General features: G+C 51.2%; 1 protein-coding gene across 3 annotated transcripts in view; it reads right to left on the bottom strand.

Annotated features, from left to right (window-relative positions):
• Positions 1-448: 448 nt before the first annotated feature.
• The window catches only part of LOC123069814 (CBL-interacting protein kinase 8), a 40,250-nt gene continuing 23,191 nt past the window's right edge, over positions 449-17,507 (bottom strand). For 2 of the 3 annotated variants that reach the window (XM_044492750.1, XM_044492748.1), the window contains 4 exons: positions 6,555-6,671; positions 1,478-1,534; positions 1,308-1,382; positions 449-1,022 (listed from right to left, as the gene is read on the bottom strand). In XM_044492750.1, the coding sequence (XP_044348685.1) occupies positions 927-1,022; positions 1,308-1,382; positions 1,478-1,534; positions 6,555-6,671 (345 nt within the window). In that variant the 3' untranslated portion in view covers positions 449-926. The remainder of the gene's footprint in view (positions 1,023-1,307; positions 1,383-1,477; positions 1,535-6,554; positions 6,672-17,507) is intronic. The other variant, XM_044492749.1, reaches the window with a different exon arrangement.

Below are 17,507 nucleotides of genomic sequence, written 5' to 3'. Positions count from 1 at the left end.
AGGAACGCGAGGGTATCCCAGGGCAAGTCCACCTTGCCCACTAGGGTTGTAGCCTTGATAGTGTGAGGCGAGGAATTGGGTAATTGCCGGGGCAAAGAAATTGAGTTTGATCATGCCACGAGAGTAGTCGTTTTTGTTTCGGCCATTTGTTGAGGAGTAATGGACCTCGTAACTCTGTTTTAACCCCTTCTTTATCAATGAGATGAGGCAAATCTTTTGCCTCCATTTCAAAAAAAAATGGCAGGCAAGTTATGTCATGGCAATCCAGATCATTGCAGTATTTAGAGAAACTTTGCTCCGTGGCCAGAAACGGTGGATGGGCAATTTCACTTTGTGTTGGTTGTTGTTTTACAAGGCTCATTTGTCTTGTCTTAAGCCAAATATGATGCTCGCCTAAATTGTTGGCTCACGTTGTGGAATAGACATCAGAAAACAGAAAGGATATGCACACGATAACACCAATGAGGTGATGCTGCTTAATCAGTTGATAATGAGTCATGCAAGCTACCAAATTGAAGAGTGGAAATGGAACGAAAGCAACAAATGTTGGCAGTATACAAGTCACACCAATTATGTCAACTCCCCGAACAAACCCGGAGACAAGTGAAGTACAGTTTGTTTGACACATTTCTGTACATGAAAACTGACATGTCGGAACTACTAGATGGACCTCTTTGTACAAGCAGACTCGACTAGTCGTAGTATACAATCATGGCACTAAACACAATCTCCCCCTCCCTCTGTAAACAAATATAAGACGTTTTAGGTCCGGGGTAGTATATAACTAAAAGATCATAGATCAATTATGATAAACTGCACTAGTACACTCATTAGTCAAGCCCGTGATGTACGTAATCCAAACAAAACAGCAATACGCATTATACCTGCAGCAAACCCACACAGATAAATTGTAATAAGTGCATAAATTAGCGCTTCGATAGCCGGGATGTCCTAGATTTTCCCTTCTCAGCAGAAACTTTCCAGGTGATATCATCTAATTTGGAGCAGTAGTTGTTTACGAACTGCAACAATAAAAACTCCATAGTTAGTTGTGCGTGTCCAGCAAAACCAACAGCAAATTGCGTTTAGCAGATTTACAATTTTCCGAAAGATAATATGCGAAATAAGCAGCTACATCTGGCTACTACAAACATCACTATGTATATGTTAGTCAACATCCTTCTTAACAACTGCTCATTAGGATCTTCATCTTTTATTCTAGACTAGAAAGTTGCCTCATACAGAAAGTAATAATATAAGGTGTGCCAGTTGCAGGAATATGCAAAAAAAGAATAATATGTCTTGACCTTATTATAATCTGAAGTATCTCCAGCAGATCTCTCTAATTCCACCATAAAGATTGATGGGGCAACTTCAAAAATCTAAAACCAGAGCAAAATCAGATGAAGTAAAAGGATGAGAAAACTATACAGCTAGAACAAGAGATATAAATGACTGCAGAGAGGGCAAGACTCACTTGAAGCATAATTGTGAGATGGCTAGTCTTGTTCGCATTTGGACCTTCCACCCTCATCTGTACATATTAATAGTGAAACTACTTATAAGCGATAAAAACATGTCACAACAGTAACCGAAACTCATTAGCAATACAGGAGTACATGTTAAATGCAAATCCAGAAAGAAAGAAAAAATAAGACCTTCAGTATGTTATTTGGGAACAAATAGAGTGCATAATATTATCAGATTAAATGTAAATAATCGTAATGAAATAAAAAAGATCCAAGTCTGCAATGTTCAGGAAATCGTTAGCTGGTAACTGCTTGGTTGGCTGGCGAGCAAGGGATTAATAGACGAACCGGCCAGTTAATCGGCCGATAAACCGGTTAATTGGTGACCCACCGAGCGGGGATTAATCGGCTAGTTAACTGATTTATCGGCCGGTATTTTGAACAATGCAAGTCTGTTTACTCATACTGAGAAAAATAAGTTGCTCCCCATTTCACAATATAGGGCGTGTTTTTTTTCGAGAAAACGCAAAAGCTTTGCGTTTCTTTTCACTGAAAAGGGGAAGTTCAGTTACAGTCATCCGAGGATGCCCGAGTTACATTCGGTTTTTAATGCACGTCGCAGGTTTGAGGCAGCACGAGTCGGAGGCCAGGTGCCCCAGCTGCCGCCCAAGAGCGGGCCTCGCCCTTAATGCTATCTAGAAGCGTGTTGAAGGATGGCGTCACATTGTCGAAGACGCAGCTGTGCTTCCAAACCATCCATGGCACAAGCAACGCGACAGATTTCAGGGCCTTGCGTAGGATCGGCGGCGTGTCGTCCTTGGCATGTTTCCACCAGTCCATAAGCGACAGTTCCTGCGTGGGGGTCGGGGCTGGATGCGTAGCCAGGCCAGTGTCTCGTGCCATGCCTGTCGGGCGAGGGGACATTCCAGCAGCAGATGTCGCAACGTTTCCGGCTGCTGGTCACACAGGAGGCAGCGGGGGTGATGCTGGAGTCCGTGACGAGCCACCCTCTCTGCAGTCCAGCACCGGTCCTGGTTGGCCAGCCAGTGGAAGAACTTGACTCTCAGCGGTGCCCAGCATTTCCAGATTATCTTCCAGGAATAGCAGACCGTTGATCCATGGAAGGTGGCCATGTAGCAGGACTGCGCGGAGTAGTTGCCGCTCGCTGTCCATCTCCAGATCAACCTGTCCGGTGTGGCGGAGAGCTCGGCGCGCTGCATGATCTGCCAGAGCTGCAGATACTGACCAATCTCGTGGAGGCCGAGGTTGCCTTGGATGTCGCGTGCCCAGGAGTTGCCATTGAGCCCGTCCGCCACTGTTCTCGTCGTCCGTCGTCGCTTGGGGATGCAGCCGTATAGGTTAGGCATGAGCTCGCGCACAGATTGGCCGCCGATCCACCGGTCCTCCCAGAGCAGGGTGGTCTGCCCATTCCCAATGACCGTGGACGTGGATGCCCAGAACAGGGCCCGTTCCGTGGGCGAGAACTGAAGGTCGAGCCCTTGCCACGCTCGCTCCAGGTCTGTTCTGGAGAACCATAACCAGCGTAGTCGTAGAGTGAGGCCGGCACGCTCGAGATCTCGCACGCCCAGGCCTCCAAGCTCGATGGGGCGGCATAATCTGTTCCAGTTCACGTGGCAGTGTCCCCCATTGGCCGCGGCACGTCCAGCCCAAAGGAAACCACACTGAATCTTCTCGAGCTGCTTGAGTGTTTTTTGGGAGGCGCAAATGCAAGCAATTGGTGCACCGGGATGGCACTCAGGACCGACTAGACCAACGCCAGGCGCCCGGTTTTAGTCATCAGCCAGGCCTTCCAGGTCGGTAGGCGCGCGGCGACCGCATCCACCATGGGCTGTAGCTGGGCGGCAGATGGGTGGCGCGTAGACATGGGGATGCCGAGGTAGGTGATGGGGAGAGTCGCCACCGGGCAGCCGAGGTGCGCGATCATCTCCGTGGCCACCTGGTCGCCATGCAGGATGGTGGCGGTGCTCTTGGCGAAGTTCACCTGCAGGCCGGAGGCCCTGCCGAAAAGGCGAGGATCTCCCTGATCGCAGTGGTGTCATCCGCCGTGGCGTGGCAGAAGACCATGACGTCGTCGGCATAGAGCGAGATCGCCGGGATGTGTCGCCGTGGATGCAGGGGCTGCAGGATGCCCAGGCTGTGTGCATGTCGTAGAAGCCGTCCCAGAGTGTCGACGGCGAGCACGAAGAGCTGCGGGGACATGGAGAGCCCTTGTCGGTGCCAGACGGGGGGTCAAGGCTCGCCGTTCAGAAGGATGCACGTGCTGGCAGAAGACAGGAGGATGGCCGTCCACTCCAAGAATCGGTTCCCGAATCCATACTGGCGCAAAACCTCAAAGAGGAATGGCCATGACAGGGAATCAAAGGCGCGTGTGAGGTCGAGCTTTAGCATGACTCTCCAGAGCTCCCAGTTGGTGCAGCAGCTTGAGTGACTGCTTGACAAGGACGTAGTTGTCGTGCAAGCTTCTTCCCGAGATGAATGCATTTTGGTTGCGGCTGACCAGGTGGTCCAGCTTGGCACCGAGGCGGATCGAAAGCACCTTGGCGAAGATTTTGGCCACAAGGTGGATCAGGCAGATCGGCCGGTAGTCGCGCAGCCCATGGGCTGCGGCGTTCTTCGAAAGCAACGTCAGCAGTGCTTGGTTCAGCTTGTAGAACCCCCTTCCTCGCAGGTCATAGAGCTGCTGGAACATGGCGAGGAAATCCTGCCTGATGATGGTCCAGCATGCACGGAGGAATTCCGCTGTGAACCCGTCTGGACCCGGCGCCTTGCATGCGGGGAGGCGCTTGACAGCCTCCCAAATCTCCTCTGCGCTGAACAGCGCACCGAGGTCGGCGAGATCGGTTGGCTCAATGAACTGCGACAGGTCAGGGAGTGCTCCGGGGCGGTCGCCGTGCCGAGCAGGGCCTCAAAATGAGCGAAGGCCGCCTCCGCCATGTCGGTGTGGTCCGTGAGCACCCTGCCGTCCGCGGCCAGGCTGTAGATGTGGTTCTTCTGCCGACAGAACGAGCACTGCCGGTGGAAAAAGCCCGTGCTGGCGTCGCCGTCTTTGAGATTGGCAATGCGGGAGCGTTGTCGGGCGATCATGCGCTCCATGGATGCGAGCCCCAGGTAGGATATCTTGAGTTGCTTGCGAAGCCAGGCTTCCAGGGTCGAGAGGTTGCGCGATTCCTGGGCTTGGTCGAAGCGCGAGATGAGCTCCTGAGAGATCGCAAGCTTGGCCTTGATGTTGCCCGTAGACCTGGAGCTCCAGCTAGTAAGACTCGTCGTCGCCGCCTGGAGCCTGAGCATGAGACGGTGGAAGGGGTCGGCGTGGTGTGTAGAGCCCCAGGCCGCGGTCACCACGTCATGGAACCCGTCCAATCGCAGCGAGTATTCCTCAAAATGGAATCGTCTGTGCGAGGAGGGCGTGGGTGAGCAGTCCAGCAGCAACGGGGCGTGGTCCGACACCACGAACGCCAGGCATCGAAGGTGGCATCCGCTGTGCGCGTCTTCCCGGTCCGCGGTGCAGAGCACTCGGTCGAGTTGCACAAGTGTCGGCGGTGATTGTTCATTCGACCACGTGTAGCGCCGCCCGTTGAGGTAGATCTCCTTGAACGTGAGGTCATTTGTGAGACGGCGAAATTTGCCCATCATGCGTCGGTTGATGTTGCCCGTGTTCTTGTCGTCGTCGCGAAGGATGAGATTAAAGTCGCCGCAAACCATCCACTGGTCGGGGCAGGCGGCTCTGATCTCGCGAAGCTCCTGCAGGAAGGCGATCTTGTCGGCATCGTCCTGAGGGCCATATACCACCGTTAGCCACCATGGAGTTCCTGTAGCCGTGGCCACCTTTGCAGTGACCGCATTGGTGGTGAACATTGGGTCCGTGACTACCGTGGCCACCTTTGCAGTGACCGCATTGGTGGTGAACATTGGGTCCGTGATAGTCACGGCCATGCTCTTCCACGCCAACAGGATGCCGCCCCGCGTACCATCGGCTGGGAGGTACGTGTAGTCATCGAATTCCGAGCCAAGCGCATCCAGGACAATAGCCGAGTAGATCAACTTAATTTTTGTTTCTTGAATGCATACAATGGAGGCTCCGGTAGTGTCCAGCAGTGACCTGATGGCATGGCGGCGAGCCCGCGCGTTCAGGCCGCGCACGTTCTAGATTGCAATCTTAAGGCCGTGATCCATGGGAACGGGATCGACGGTTAGACGCGTTTAGACTGGACTAGCCCTCGCATGCAGCGTCGACTTGTGCCGCGGCGGTCGCAGCCGATGCCATGCAGGCTGGGATCTCATGATCAACTAGTGCAGCGATGGCCTTGAGGACCGTCAGGGGTAGCGGTGCCGCGAACATGCCGTCGTAGGCCTTCATCTCCGCGGCGGTAATCTTTTGGTCGGTTCCAATGATCCCGAGGGTGCGTAGGATTTGGACGTGGGGGCGTCGCTGCGCCGTGGGGGGAGCGCATGGTTGGCAGGTCGCAGCTGCAGATCGTCCACGGCAAGGGGCGAAGTTGAGTGGTCGACGCGGCTTCTTCCCCAGGGCTGGCAAGGCGGCGTTGAGATGTTTCGTGGCGGTGGCCAAGAACTCCCCAAGAGTACAGGACTGTGGCATGGTGTGGCCTCGGGATCGCCGCAGCGTAATTGGTGGCGATGCGAAACGGCTCGGCATGCGACCGCTTGGGCTTTGGGCATGTTTTGACTGTCCAAATTAATGCTTTCACTAATACTCCCTCCAAATCAAAATATAAGCGTTTTTGACACTGACAGTATCAAAAAACGTCTTATATTTTGATACAAAAGGAGTAATTATTAGAAAATGTGAGGGCTAGTTTATATAAATTGATACCATTGGATTTGTATTCGAAAGCACATGTTGTCATTAAGATTTTGTAACCAGTAAGTAGGCAGAATTTATGGTCAAAGTTTCAAGTGGGCACACAAGATACGCCTTATATTTGATACGAGGGAAAGTATATGCTAACCATTATAAAATGAATAGAAAACCCAGTTGTCTGTTAAGATCTCAAGTCAGAAGGTTGCTAATATGCATGACAGAACAGACTGGACGGCAAACCTTACCTTATAATTGCGAATATGTGTCTTAAACCCCATGGATTGAGCAACAACCTCCATACTTGACAATATAACATTTGCTGGTTTGCGTGATAAAAATCTATTTTGAAGCTTGCCATAGTCCTGCAGAGCAAACAGAAACAATTATTAGGTCTGACAAATGTTCGTAAATCTATAACTACCCAAATATCAGAACCATGGGCATGTCAACAATGATTATACCAGACCAGATTTCTCGAAATCATAAGAGTATTGTCCAAACATACAGCAAAATTTATATCTGAACTGCATATAGGAAAAAAAATCGAGAAAACGCAAAGAGATTGGTATAGGAATCCGTCGACCTAGAGCGGTACGCAGTGCTCTTGGGCAGAGCCCGTGTCTTGGCGCTGCCCGGTGGCCATGGCCGTGTGGGCGGCGTGGTAGCCGGGGTGTAGCATTCGGTGGCGGTGAGTGTTGGCCGGGTGAAAACCTGCTCTATCTTCGGACAGACCGGCGACGGCGAAGCTTGTTCCCTTCTTGAAGGCGTCGTCGCGGCTCTCACCACCCGTCGTGCGGCTCCAGGGGAAACTCTGATCCTTAGATCGGGCGTTGGCGGCGCTCCGGTGTCGTTTCCTTCCTGAAGGCGCCGCCTTGGAGTCCACGGTTCGTTGTATGCAGCTTCATCTCTTCATGGTAGTGTGCTAGGGGTGGTGTTGTTGCGCTCAGCGCTTTTGTATCCTGCCTTGGGTGTGTGTGGTGTTGATGCCGAGCATCCCTTGACCATCCCCATGGACGTCACACCACCACAGCAAGCACGAAGAGGACCGATGACAAGAGCACACGCACGTGCCACCGAAACTGAGGTTGACTCCTTCCCCTTCAAACTTCATTCGGTTTCATATGAGTCGGATCCTACCTCAAATAGAAACGTTGTGCCTTGTTAGGTACCAAGGGGATGACCGAGAGGAAACGAGGACGGAGATTCAAGCATCCAAGGAGGAGGAAGAGCACCAAGGGAACGAGGGAGAAAGGAGAGACAAGAGAGAAGAAGGAGAGGAGAACAAGAAGATGGAAGGGCTGCAGCCCCTGGACACCCCGGGTGCCCGGCCACAGCCTGGGCAGCGCCCCAGCCGGCCCCGGGTGCCCGGCCCCCCTACCTAGGCCTCGCCCAGCCCACCCCGGGTGCCCCGGCAACTGGCCCCGGGTGCCCGGCCTGCCACTTGGGCCGCGCCCAGCTCGCCCCCGGGTGCCCGGGCCCTCAACCCCGGGTGCCCGGCCTGCCCCGCCCAGCCATGTGGCCTCCCCGGGTGCCCGTGCCTTGGACCCCGGCTGCCCGCCCCCCCTTCAGTCGGCGCCCCTGACCGGACCGGGTGCCCGGTCCTCCGCACCCCGGGTGCCCGGACCCCTCCGAGAGTGTCTACATTTTCAGGGTCATTTTGGACCTTTGTATCCATCTCTTCCCCAATTTCGTCCCTAGCCTTTATATACTCCTCCCCTAGCTCATTTAGAGGATAGCAAAGTATTGGATAGACAAAGAGAGAGCTTTGCTCATCTTCCTCATGGAGATCACGACCTCCTAAGGGAGAAGATCCTCTTGTGGATATCAAGACCCCATCTAGGGAAGGATCCCCATCATAGGATCATCAAGACCTCTTTCCTCATAGGATTGGGATGAATTAGCTACCTTGTATCTTTCCTTTGTTGTCCTTGAATCATTGTGATCTCTTGTGTGTTCTTGGATCTAGCATATGTGTGATTGGATCTAGTCAATTTGAGTGTTTCCCCTCTCTTGTGTTCTTCGTGTTCTTCGTGTTCTTGGGGATTTCCCCTCCAATTCATGAAAGATCTCCATCTAGGGTTCCACCCTACAACAGGTGTTGGCGTGTGTTTGTTCCGGATGATGTTGATCTTTGCTTTATATATAAAGCAGGGCGAAAGCCTTTTTCGGTAATGGTTGGGTTGGCGACTGGTTATTCAGTTAGTGAAGGTATCCTAATGCTGTTGATTTCCATTGCCTAACGGCCAAGTTAGTATCTGTGTAAATCTGTGTACACGTGTCTATTATTCCTACAATATCATGGCGCTTTCTATGCATATTATTTACTGAAATAATTCCACTGCCTATGGACGCGACAATTGGCAGCACTGTTGAACGAGGAGGCATCTCATGTTCTTTGTATACAACAGTCCAACAGTGCGATGCATGCTTTTTTATTTGGGATTGGAGTTACAAGAGGTACTGATTTATTATTTTTCATCTGGGTTCACTGTTCTTTGTAAATTATAACTCCTCTAGCTCCCAACTCCTAATTAATGCATAAGGCTGGTCAGCGCCTTATTATCTCCTCTCTTTTTTTGTTTAATAATGTTCTATTTTTGCCAAATTACTTAACAATAACCAAAGTAAACAGGTTACTCGTGTGATGTTTCGAAGATAATATTTTCCATACAGTAGATTCATAATGGAATCATCATTATATAGTTACTTATTGTTGACTCGATGTAATTGCTATTACCATCATCATCCGTTTTATCATTTTATCATTTTTTATATTTAGATGTCCTTCATTGTTTAGTTGCTCCCGTGGTCGTGGGCCAGATAATTAGTTCACGTGTACTGTCATACCTCATATCTTCATGTTTTAGTATATATGCATTAAGGATATGCGATTGCTTATGTGACAATTTACTTTCGTGAAGGCATGAGGCAACAGTGAAGATCCCCTTCTAATGTGATGAAGCAAAAAATGTGCAAGAAACCTAGGTGCCACTACTTTGCCCAATCGTCAATCTCCCACACTGAATATTCTTTGGCTTCATCTCACATAGGGGATGTCGCAAGTTAAAAGACAACTATTTTCTCTCTGTCATCAGTTCATGTGCCCTGTTCCCTTAACTCTCTTGGTGCACATCACTTCAATAAGTTGGTTATCTGCACCCGTAAAAAAAAGTTGGTTATCTGAAGCACCTTTTTAAATTTCTGCCTGGTACCTATAGAGTAGAAGAGAAAAACGAATAAACTCTAGAATCGCCACTGCCTGGTGTCCTATAAGCATGAATGATAAATCATTGTCATTTCGATATTTTCTGCATTCCATTTTTTGTACACTAAATTTATGTATATACCTTGTCTTAACTTGTACTTTCGGATGAGTTCCATCTAATGATGTCAGACTACTTCATGTGACTAAAAAAAAGAAAAAGGGCAGCCCGGTGCATGTAGCTCCCGCTTGCGCAGGGTCCGGGGAAGGGTCCGACCACTTTGGGTATCATTGTCATTTTGATATTTCCTACATTTTGTTTCTTGTACTTTCGGATCAATTTCATCTCAAGATGTCAGACTACTTCTGTGAAAATATTGTTTCCACTTGTTCTTGCTTAAAGATGCTTCCCACATAACCAGTCTTCAAATCTTTTGGTTTGTTCTTTTAGACGTGTGCAGTTAAGCTATCTGCTTCCAAACTCCATCAAGAAGTCCAAATAATAACACCTTTGATACAAATGTGTGGAGGTAGTGAAAGCAGCATATGTTTAGATCTTTGTAAATAACACTTCAGTTGGGATGATATGTTATTATTATTCTGGAAATAAAAACCCTATATTCTTATCATGATTGGTTAAAATACTATTTGGTAGATACTTCTACTTTAGATTTATATGGTTAGTTTTGATACTAACATAAACATATATTTCTTATCTTCATGCTTATATTTACTAAATTCCTAGCATTCTATCATCATAATGGATGGGAGCAGCAACGCGCGCTATCAATGATCTAGTTAATTATCATAATTCAGATTATGGGACCTTGTGATAATGAATTATACTGGCAGGAGCATACAATTTTTGACCAACCTGACAGAAAAAATATCATCATATGCTATGGTTTCTATTGCTCTTTCTTGATGTCAATTTGGAGATTTTTCTTCTATTTTTCCATGAATTTCATGAATGGGAATATGAAATTTCTGTCACACCAAAACAAACAGATTTAGAAAAAACCTGGAAATTTATTTATACACTTCAATACCATCAAAAACTTGTGATGTTCGGTTCTAACACATTTTTTGAGAGAAAAAACCTAAGGGGAGGCCCTGACAGCAACTTCTGTTCTTTTAGATTCCTTGGGATTCTGCTACCATCTTTCCTGTTATTCTCTTTCTCCAAAAATTGAGTACTGGGAATGAAAAAAAAAAACTTATCCGATTTTGTTAAACTGGTTTGCACTGAAATTTATCCTAGATTGAATCATCAAATCCTGCTATCCTATCGCTGAGCAGCAGGCCTTCAATCCATGCCATTCCTGCTGCCAGTTTCTTGTCCACTGCTTGCCTCATGGTCATGGAGGGGAGACACGGCACGGAGGACAGCTGGTGCTTCATGCTTGGAACTCCAGCACCAGGCTGCTTGACTCGTCTGCTTGGATCCATGGTTGTGCTGCTGCTATGGCTTGGTTTCGTTTCTCATGATCTTATTTCCAATCTGAGATAGGGAAGTTTTCATAAAGATAGAGAGGGGACAGAGAGCAAAGCGAACTTACATCCCCGCTCCCCCGCTAGGGTTCCCTCCCCCGCCGCCCACCCCCTCACCTGCTCCCGCCGCCGCCGGCCGCCGGGCGCGCGCCTCCAGGCCTGCCCCACTCCTCCCCTCCCCCGCGACGCGCCCGCGAGCGCCGGGGGGGAACCTTCGCTGCCACCGCCTTCGGCCCCGTCTTCCTCCCCTCCCCTCGCCGCCGCCAGCAAGCTCCGCCGGGCAAAGCCCGGTGGGCGCAGCGGCGGCGGGGCCCTTCTCCCCCCCTGCTCGTGGGACGTCGGCGCGGGGCGGCCTCCTCGAGCGGCGGCGCTGGACTTCGTGGGGTTCAGCATCTCGGCGGCGGTCTCGCAGGGCGGCCGGCGCCCTGGATCTCGCGCGCGGCGGGGCGGCTGCGGCGCTCTCGTCCCGGGAGGTGGCGCGCGGTCGGCCTCCTGCTGGATCCGGCCGGATCTGGCGGTGGTGGTCGACCGACGGCGCGTGGCGGCGGTGGTGCGTGCCCGGCGGCTCCGGCGCTAGGAGCTCGCCGGGCGACGCGGGTAGGGCAGCGCCAGGCGTGGCCGTTGCTCCGGCCGTGGGCGGCGACGTGTGGAGGTCCGGCGTTGGTGGACTCCCGGTGTCGTGGCGGCTTCATGCTGGCTTGGCGGATCTGCTTGCGGCGGCGGCCGGCTTCTCCGGCGTCGGCTTGTCTGCGTTCGGACCGTTTCGGCCTCCACCCCATCTCCTCGGTGCCCGATCGCTTCTCCCTTCGAAGGGTTGGCCCTTTCGTAGCTGCGGTCCATCGCTCGTCTCGCGCCCGGTGCAGCAGGACCGAGCTCATCTCGCGCACAGTGCCGCAGGACCGAGCTCGTCTCGCGCACAATGCAGCAGGGCTGACCTCGCCCCCCCCCCCCCCCACGGTGTTGTAGAACCGAACTCGTCTCGCGCTCCGGGCTGCAGGATTGGTCGATGGATGCCAGTGCTGGCCAACCTATTGGATCTCGACGCTGGGGGTGGACCAGGGGTGCAAAGGCGGGTCCTTTTCCGCGCGTCTCTTTGGATGGGATAGCGGCGGGTCTCGGGTGCGGTGGTGTCAAGGTCTTGGATGCGGGGGCGGCGGCCCTGGTGGCGGTAGCGCGGTGCTCTTGGACAAAGCCCGTGTCTTGGCGCTGCCCGGTGGCCATGGCCGTGTGGGTAGCGTGGTAGCCGGGGTGTAGCGTTCGGTGGCGGTGAGTGTTGGCCGGGGTGAAAACCTGCTCTATCTTCGGACGGACCGGCGACGGCAAAGCTCGTTCCCTTCTTGAAGGCGTCGTCGCGGCTCTCACCGCCCTCGTGCGGCTCAAGGGGAAACTCTGATCCTCGGATCGGGCGGTGGCGGCGCTCTGCTGTCGTTTCCTTCCTGAAGGCGCCGCCTTGGAGTCCACGGTTCGTTGTATGCGGCTTCATCTCTTCATGGTAGTGTGCTAGGGGTGGTGTTGTTGCGCTCAGCGCTTTTGTATCCTGCCTTGGGTGTGTGTGATGTTGGCGTGCGTTTGTTCCGGATGATGTTGATCTTTGCTTTATATATAAAGTGGGGCGAAAGCCTTTTTCGGTAAAGATAGACTGGCAGAACGACAAGGATTGTGCATTTTGAGTCTTGGGAGAAACTTTTTTCTATGCTGGCAAAAACCAAGATGATAGTGAACACCTTTTGTTCATGCAATACCGCAGCCATACATTGGTGGACTCCTGGTGAAATTGGGGACGGCAGCTAGGATTGGGGGGGGGGGGGGGCACATAGTCTTGTGACGATCAAGGTTTTTGAGTCACCGACTAATCGCCTAGTCGTCGCACCGTGACTGGCTTGCGCGGGCGACTTGGCTCGCGGAGCGAGTCGCCCGACTCGCTGGCTCAACAGCGATTTTCTGCGATTAATCGCTGCGATTAGTAGATTAATTGACTTGCTGGCTCGACAGAGAGAGGGAAAGGGAGGGAGCTCGGGAGGAGAGGAAGCCATGGCGCTCGTGGTCGTGACCTAGGAACCGCCGCCGCAGCTCGCTGGCGATGCACCCCCTTCAGATCGACGGCGGCTGGACCTCCGCGGCGACGGCCGTGACCTCGAGCGAGGCTGCGGCGGCGCAGACTAAGGCGGGGGAGGAGGAGATGAAGCTGCAGGACTGAGCCGGAGACGGGTGAGGCTGGGGAGGAGGTGGGGGAGGGAGAGGAGGCGGGGGAGGAGGCGCCGCCTCTCCTCGCCGGCGGCGCAGAGGAAGAAGTTCGAAGGGAGAGGCGCAGATGAAGGAGTGCGGGCTGGCAGCGCTAGGTTTAGCGAGTGGATGAGGGCCGGGAGTGGTTAGCTGGGCCGTGTTGGGCCTGTTCGGCTTGATAACTTTGCTTATCTGGCATTAATGGGCTATGCAAAGGAGGGAAACAGGTGCGGGACCGCACTCTACTGCCATGGCGACTTGGGGCGATTAGTCCAGGCAAGTCACTGACTCAAGCCAGCAAGCCACTAGCCGCAGCCTTGGCGACTTGGCTTGACTCGGCGACTCAAAAACCTTGGTGACGATAGTCGCCAGCGGCGCAGTTGGGTGAGAGCTGTAGGCTACCCAGATGACAAGGAGGAGGTGTGTGCAATGGTAGCTCAGTGAGCTGACTGGTGGTGCAGTGGACAAGAAAGCATGGGGTCTAGCTTTGAGAAGAATACACTGTTCCTAAGGTCTGTAGAGGTTAGAAGATGGCGACATGGGAAGAGGCAGTGCAACCGTTTTAGGGCGCAAGCATAGGCAACACAGGACTGATGACGGGGTGGGACCTCCGTTAGTATGAATTAGCGGATAGTAAAAACTTAACTTTGGAGAATTTGGATGCAAAATGGGAAGAAGTGAGCCTACAAATTTTGTTGTGTTTTTTTTAACCTGTGATATGTCGGTGTCATAGAGCCAATATTCCGTTGGGATAACAGCCAGTCCTAGAGTGGGAGTCTGGGAGACCTATAACTTCAAGCGAATATTAAACTCATACATACCTGTTATTCATCAAATGGATGGGCTAACACTTTTCCTTATAGTTAAAGGTAATTTCAACCAAATGGGTTATAAATTGTACTATGCATAGAATATAGGGAGGTTTAAACTATTACAAATTACAACAGTAGATCAAATATTCACTCTGTTAAGTATATATGTTGTGTTTGTCTTGTACAGGCCCAGGCCCATAGTCTAGAGTGAGGTATGTTGTGTTTGTCTTGTATAGGCCCAGGCCCATAGTCTAGAGTGAGGCCCAGGCCCATGTAACCTTGTATATCTCTCTCTCCTCCTCAATACAGAAAACTGTTCGGTCATTCTCTCTTCCTCACGTTCTCTAACATGGTATCAGACCAGGACCAAACCCTAGTCCCTCTTCCAGCCGCCACCCATGAAATCGCCGCCGGTGAGGTGATTCAGGCGGATCTGTCTGGTGAGGAGACATCCACATCGCTGCCCCATCCCATCTTCGTCATCAACCTGTAGGAGCTGCTCTCCAGCAGCTCCTCTGTGTGTCCTCACAGCTACTCTGTGAGAATACTTCCCCTGCTCTCCAGCAGCCATCTCCAGCAAGCTCTTGGTGCCTTCCCTGCTCTACAGCAAGCTCCAGGCGTTCCCCCTCCTATATAGCAAGATCCAGCAAGCTCCTCCTTCTATCCAGTGAGATCCAGCAAGCAGCAGCCAGCCTAGTGGGTTGCTGCTCCTGTTTGTGGCTGTCTGCTGCTCATCTCTTGTTGCTGCCTGCAGCTGCTATCAAATTGGGTGTTTCCAGCTGCTGGCCGCTCACCATTATGGCAAGAAATGATTTCGGATTTGGTTCTTTGATCATAGATATCAAGCTTGATGGTTCAAACTACAGGGAATGGGCATTTTCTGCCCGGACTGTCTTGAGGACGGCTGGTTTTGTTTCTCATACAGATGATCCACCTAGTCCAAATGATGATGCAGCAAGGAAGTCTTGGCAAAAGATCGATGATCGTGTGATGGGAGTTTTAATTCTGGGTGTTGAACCCTCACTCTGAATGAGTCTTGAGCATCACACTTCAGCTAAAGAGATATGGAAGTACTTTGAGTAGCGCTACCTTCAGCCCAGCAGTGCACTTCATTTCTCCTTGTTGCAGAATTTACACAACACTCGGCAGCCAGAAGACATGTCCATAGAAGAGTACTATGGAGCTTTCACTCGCATCACTGGGCAGCTAGGTTCCATGGTTCCAAAGGGTAATTCTGGTTGTCAGTCATGTGCAGCGAAGGAAAAGTACGACCATCAGACTCTCATGTTTCAGTTTGTGATGGGTCTCAAGCCAAACTTTGAGAACATTCGCACTCAATTGCTTGGTCATACGACTCCTCCCACCTTGACAGAGGCACTTGCTAGCTTGATCGCTGAGGAGACTCGTCTCCGTTCTCTTGGGACTACTTCTGCGCAGACTCTACACACTAGTGTTCTGGCTTTTCCTCAGCGGCCAGGTGCCTCCAAGGGCACACCTTCAGCTGTCATCTGCTCGTTCTGCAAGAAGGCAAGACACCATAGAGATGGTTGTTTCAAGCTTCATCCAGAGCTGTTAGCTGAGTTTCAGGCTAGACGGGCCCTCAATCAGCAGCGTCGTGCACCCCAGGCTCCTTATCAGCAGCAAGCGAGGGGTGCTTCTACATCTGTTCTCTCTCAGCCCGCCGTTGCTGCAACCCAGCCTTGGGTTCTGGACTCTGGAGCTTCTTTCCATGTGACCTCTGATCGCTCTCAGCTTATGTCTTGCCAGCCAGTGCGGGATGGTGCCTCTGTTCAGACTGCTGATGGTACACCTTGTTCTATTACTCATCAGGGTTCTCTTTGCACATCCAAGTTTTCTGTTCCTGCCATCTCCTTTGCTCCAGAGCTGTCCATGAATCTTATGTCTGTTGGCCAGCTTGCTGATATGAACTACTTTGTTGGTTTTGATGACTCATTTTGTTATGTGCAGGACCGTCAGAGCAAGAGGGTCATTGGAACTGGCCATCGCCGTAGAGGATCCACATCCCTCTACATCCTTGACACCTTACACCTTCCTTCAGCTTCCACCACATCCGCGTTCCGGATGGTTGCATCAACATCAAGATCCACTTCGTCGTTTTCTTTTGCCCAGTGGCACCATCGCTTAGGTCACTTGTGTGGTTCTCGTTTATCTACCCTTGTTCGACAAGGTGTTTTGGGTCATGTTTCCATAGATGCTGGTTTTCACTGTAAGGGTTGTAAGCTAGGGAAACAAATACAGCTTCCATACTCTTCCAGCACTACTCATTCTAGTCATCCTTTTGATTTAGTGCACTCTGATGTATGGGGTCCTTCCCCCTTTGTTTCAAAAGGTGGCCACAAACATTATGTCATATTTGTTGATGATCACTCCCGACATACTTGGGTCTATTTTATGAAGCATCGTTCTGAGTTGTTTTCTATATATAAGGCTTTTGTACATATGGTCCATACTCAGTTTTCCAGTGTTGTTCGTGTTTTTCGTTCTGACTCCGGGGGGGAGTATCTATCTACTGCTTTTCGCGAGTTTCTCTCATCTGAGGGTACTCTCCCTCAGCTTTCATGCCCTGGTGCCCATGCTCAGAATGGTGTTGCTGAGTGTAAGCATCGCCATATTGTTGAGACAGCTCGTACCCTTCTGATTTCTTCCTTTGTCCCCACTCATTTTTGGGGTGAAGCTATCTCAACTGCTGTTTATCTTATCAATCTCCAACCTTCTACTCGCCTTGAGGGCAAGTGTCCTGGTGAGGTTTTGTTTGGTTCTCCTCCCACGTATGACCACCTCCGTGTCTTTGGTTGTACTTGTTATGTTCTTTTAGCACCTCGTGAGCGTACCAAGTTGACTGCTCAGTCTGCTGAGTGTGTCTTCCTTGGATATAGTCTTGAACATAAGGGCTACCGTTGCTATGATTCTTCTGCTCGCCGCATTCGCTTTTCTCGCGATGTCACTTTTGTTGAGGATCAACCCTTCTTCTATTCCCCTTCCACTAAACCATCATCCTCAACTTCTTTAGAGTCTACCTCGTTTCTTTCACTTCCACCTATCTTTTTAGATGAGTCCATAGCTGAACAACCTTCCTCTGTCCTAACATCAGAACCATCCCCACCACATGTTTCATCTCCTTCCTCACCAGCTCCTTTCTCTCTTCCACTAGCTCCACCTCTAGATAGTCTTCCTTTCCATTACACTCGTCGTTATTCTACTCCTCCAGCCAGTACTTTCCATTACACTCGTCGTTCTAAAGTTCCATGTGACACGCAGTCATCTATGCCTTTGTCTTCTACTCCTCCAGCCAGTACTACTGATCCTTGCACTGACGGCTCTTCTCTAGCAACGCGATACAAGAAGGACTTGTATGCAGGGGTTGTTTCTGAGCCTAGTACCTATCAGGAGGCAGTTGTGTCACCTGAGTGGCAACTGGCTATGTCAGAGGAGCTTGCAGCCTTAGAGCG

This window comes from Triticum aestivum, chromosome 3B (assembly GCF_018294505.1).
Source record: "Triticum aestivum cultivar Chinese Spring chromosome 3B, IWGSC CS RefSeq v2.1, whole genome shotgun sequence".
Taxonomy (NCBI): domain Eukaryota; kingdom Viridiplantae; phylum Streptophyta; class Magnoliopsida; order Poales; family Poaceae; genus Triticum; species Triticum aestivum.
This window is presented reverse-complemented; position numbering and strand designations above follow the sequence as displayed.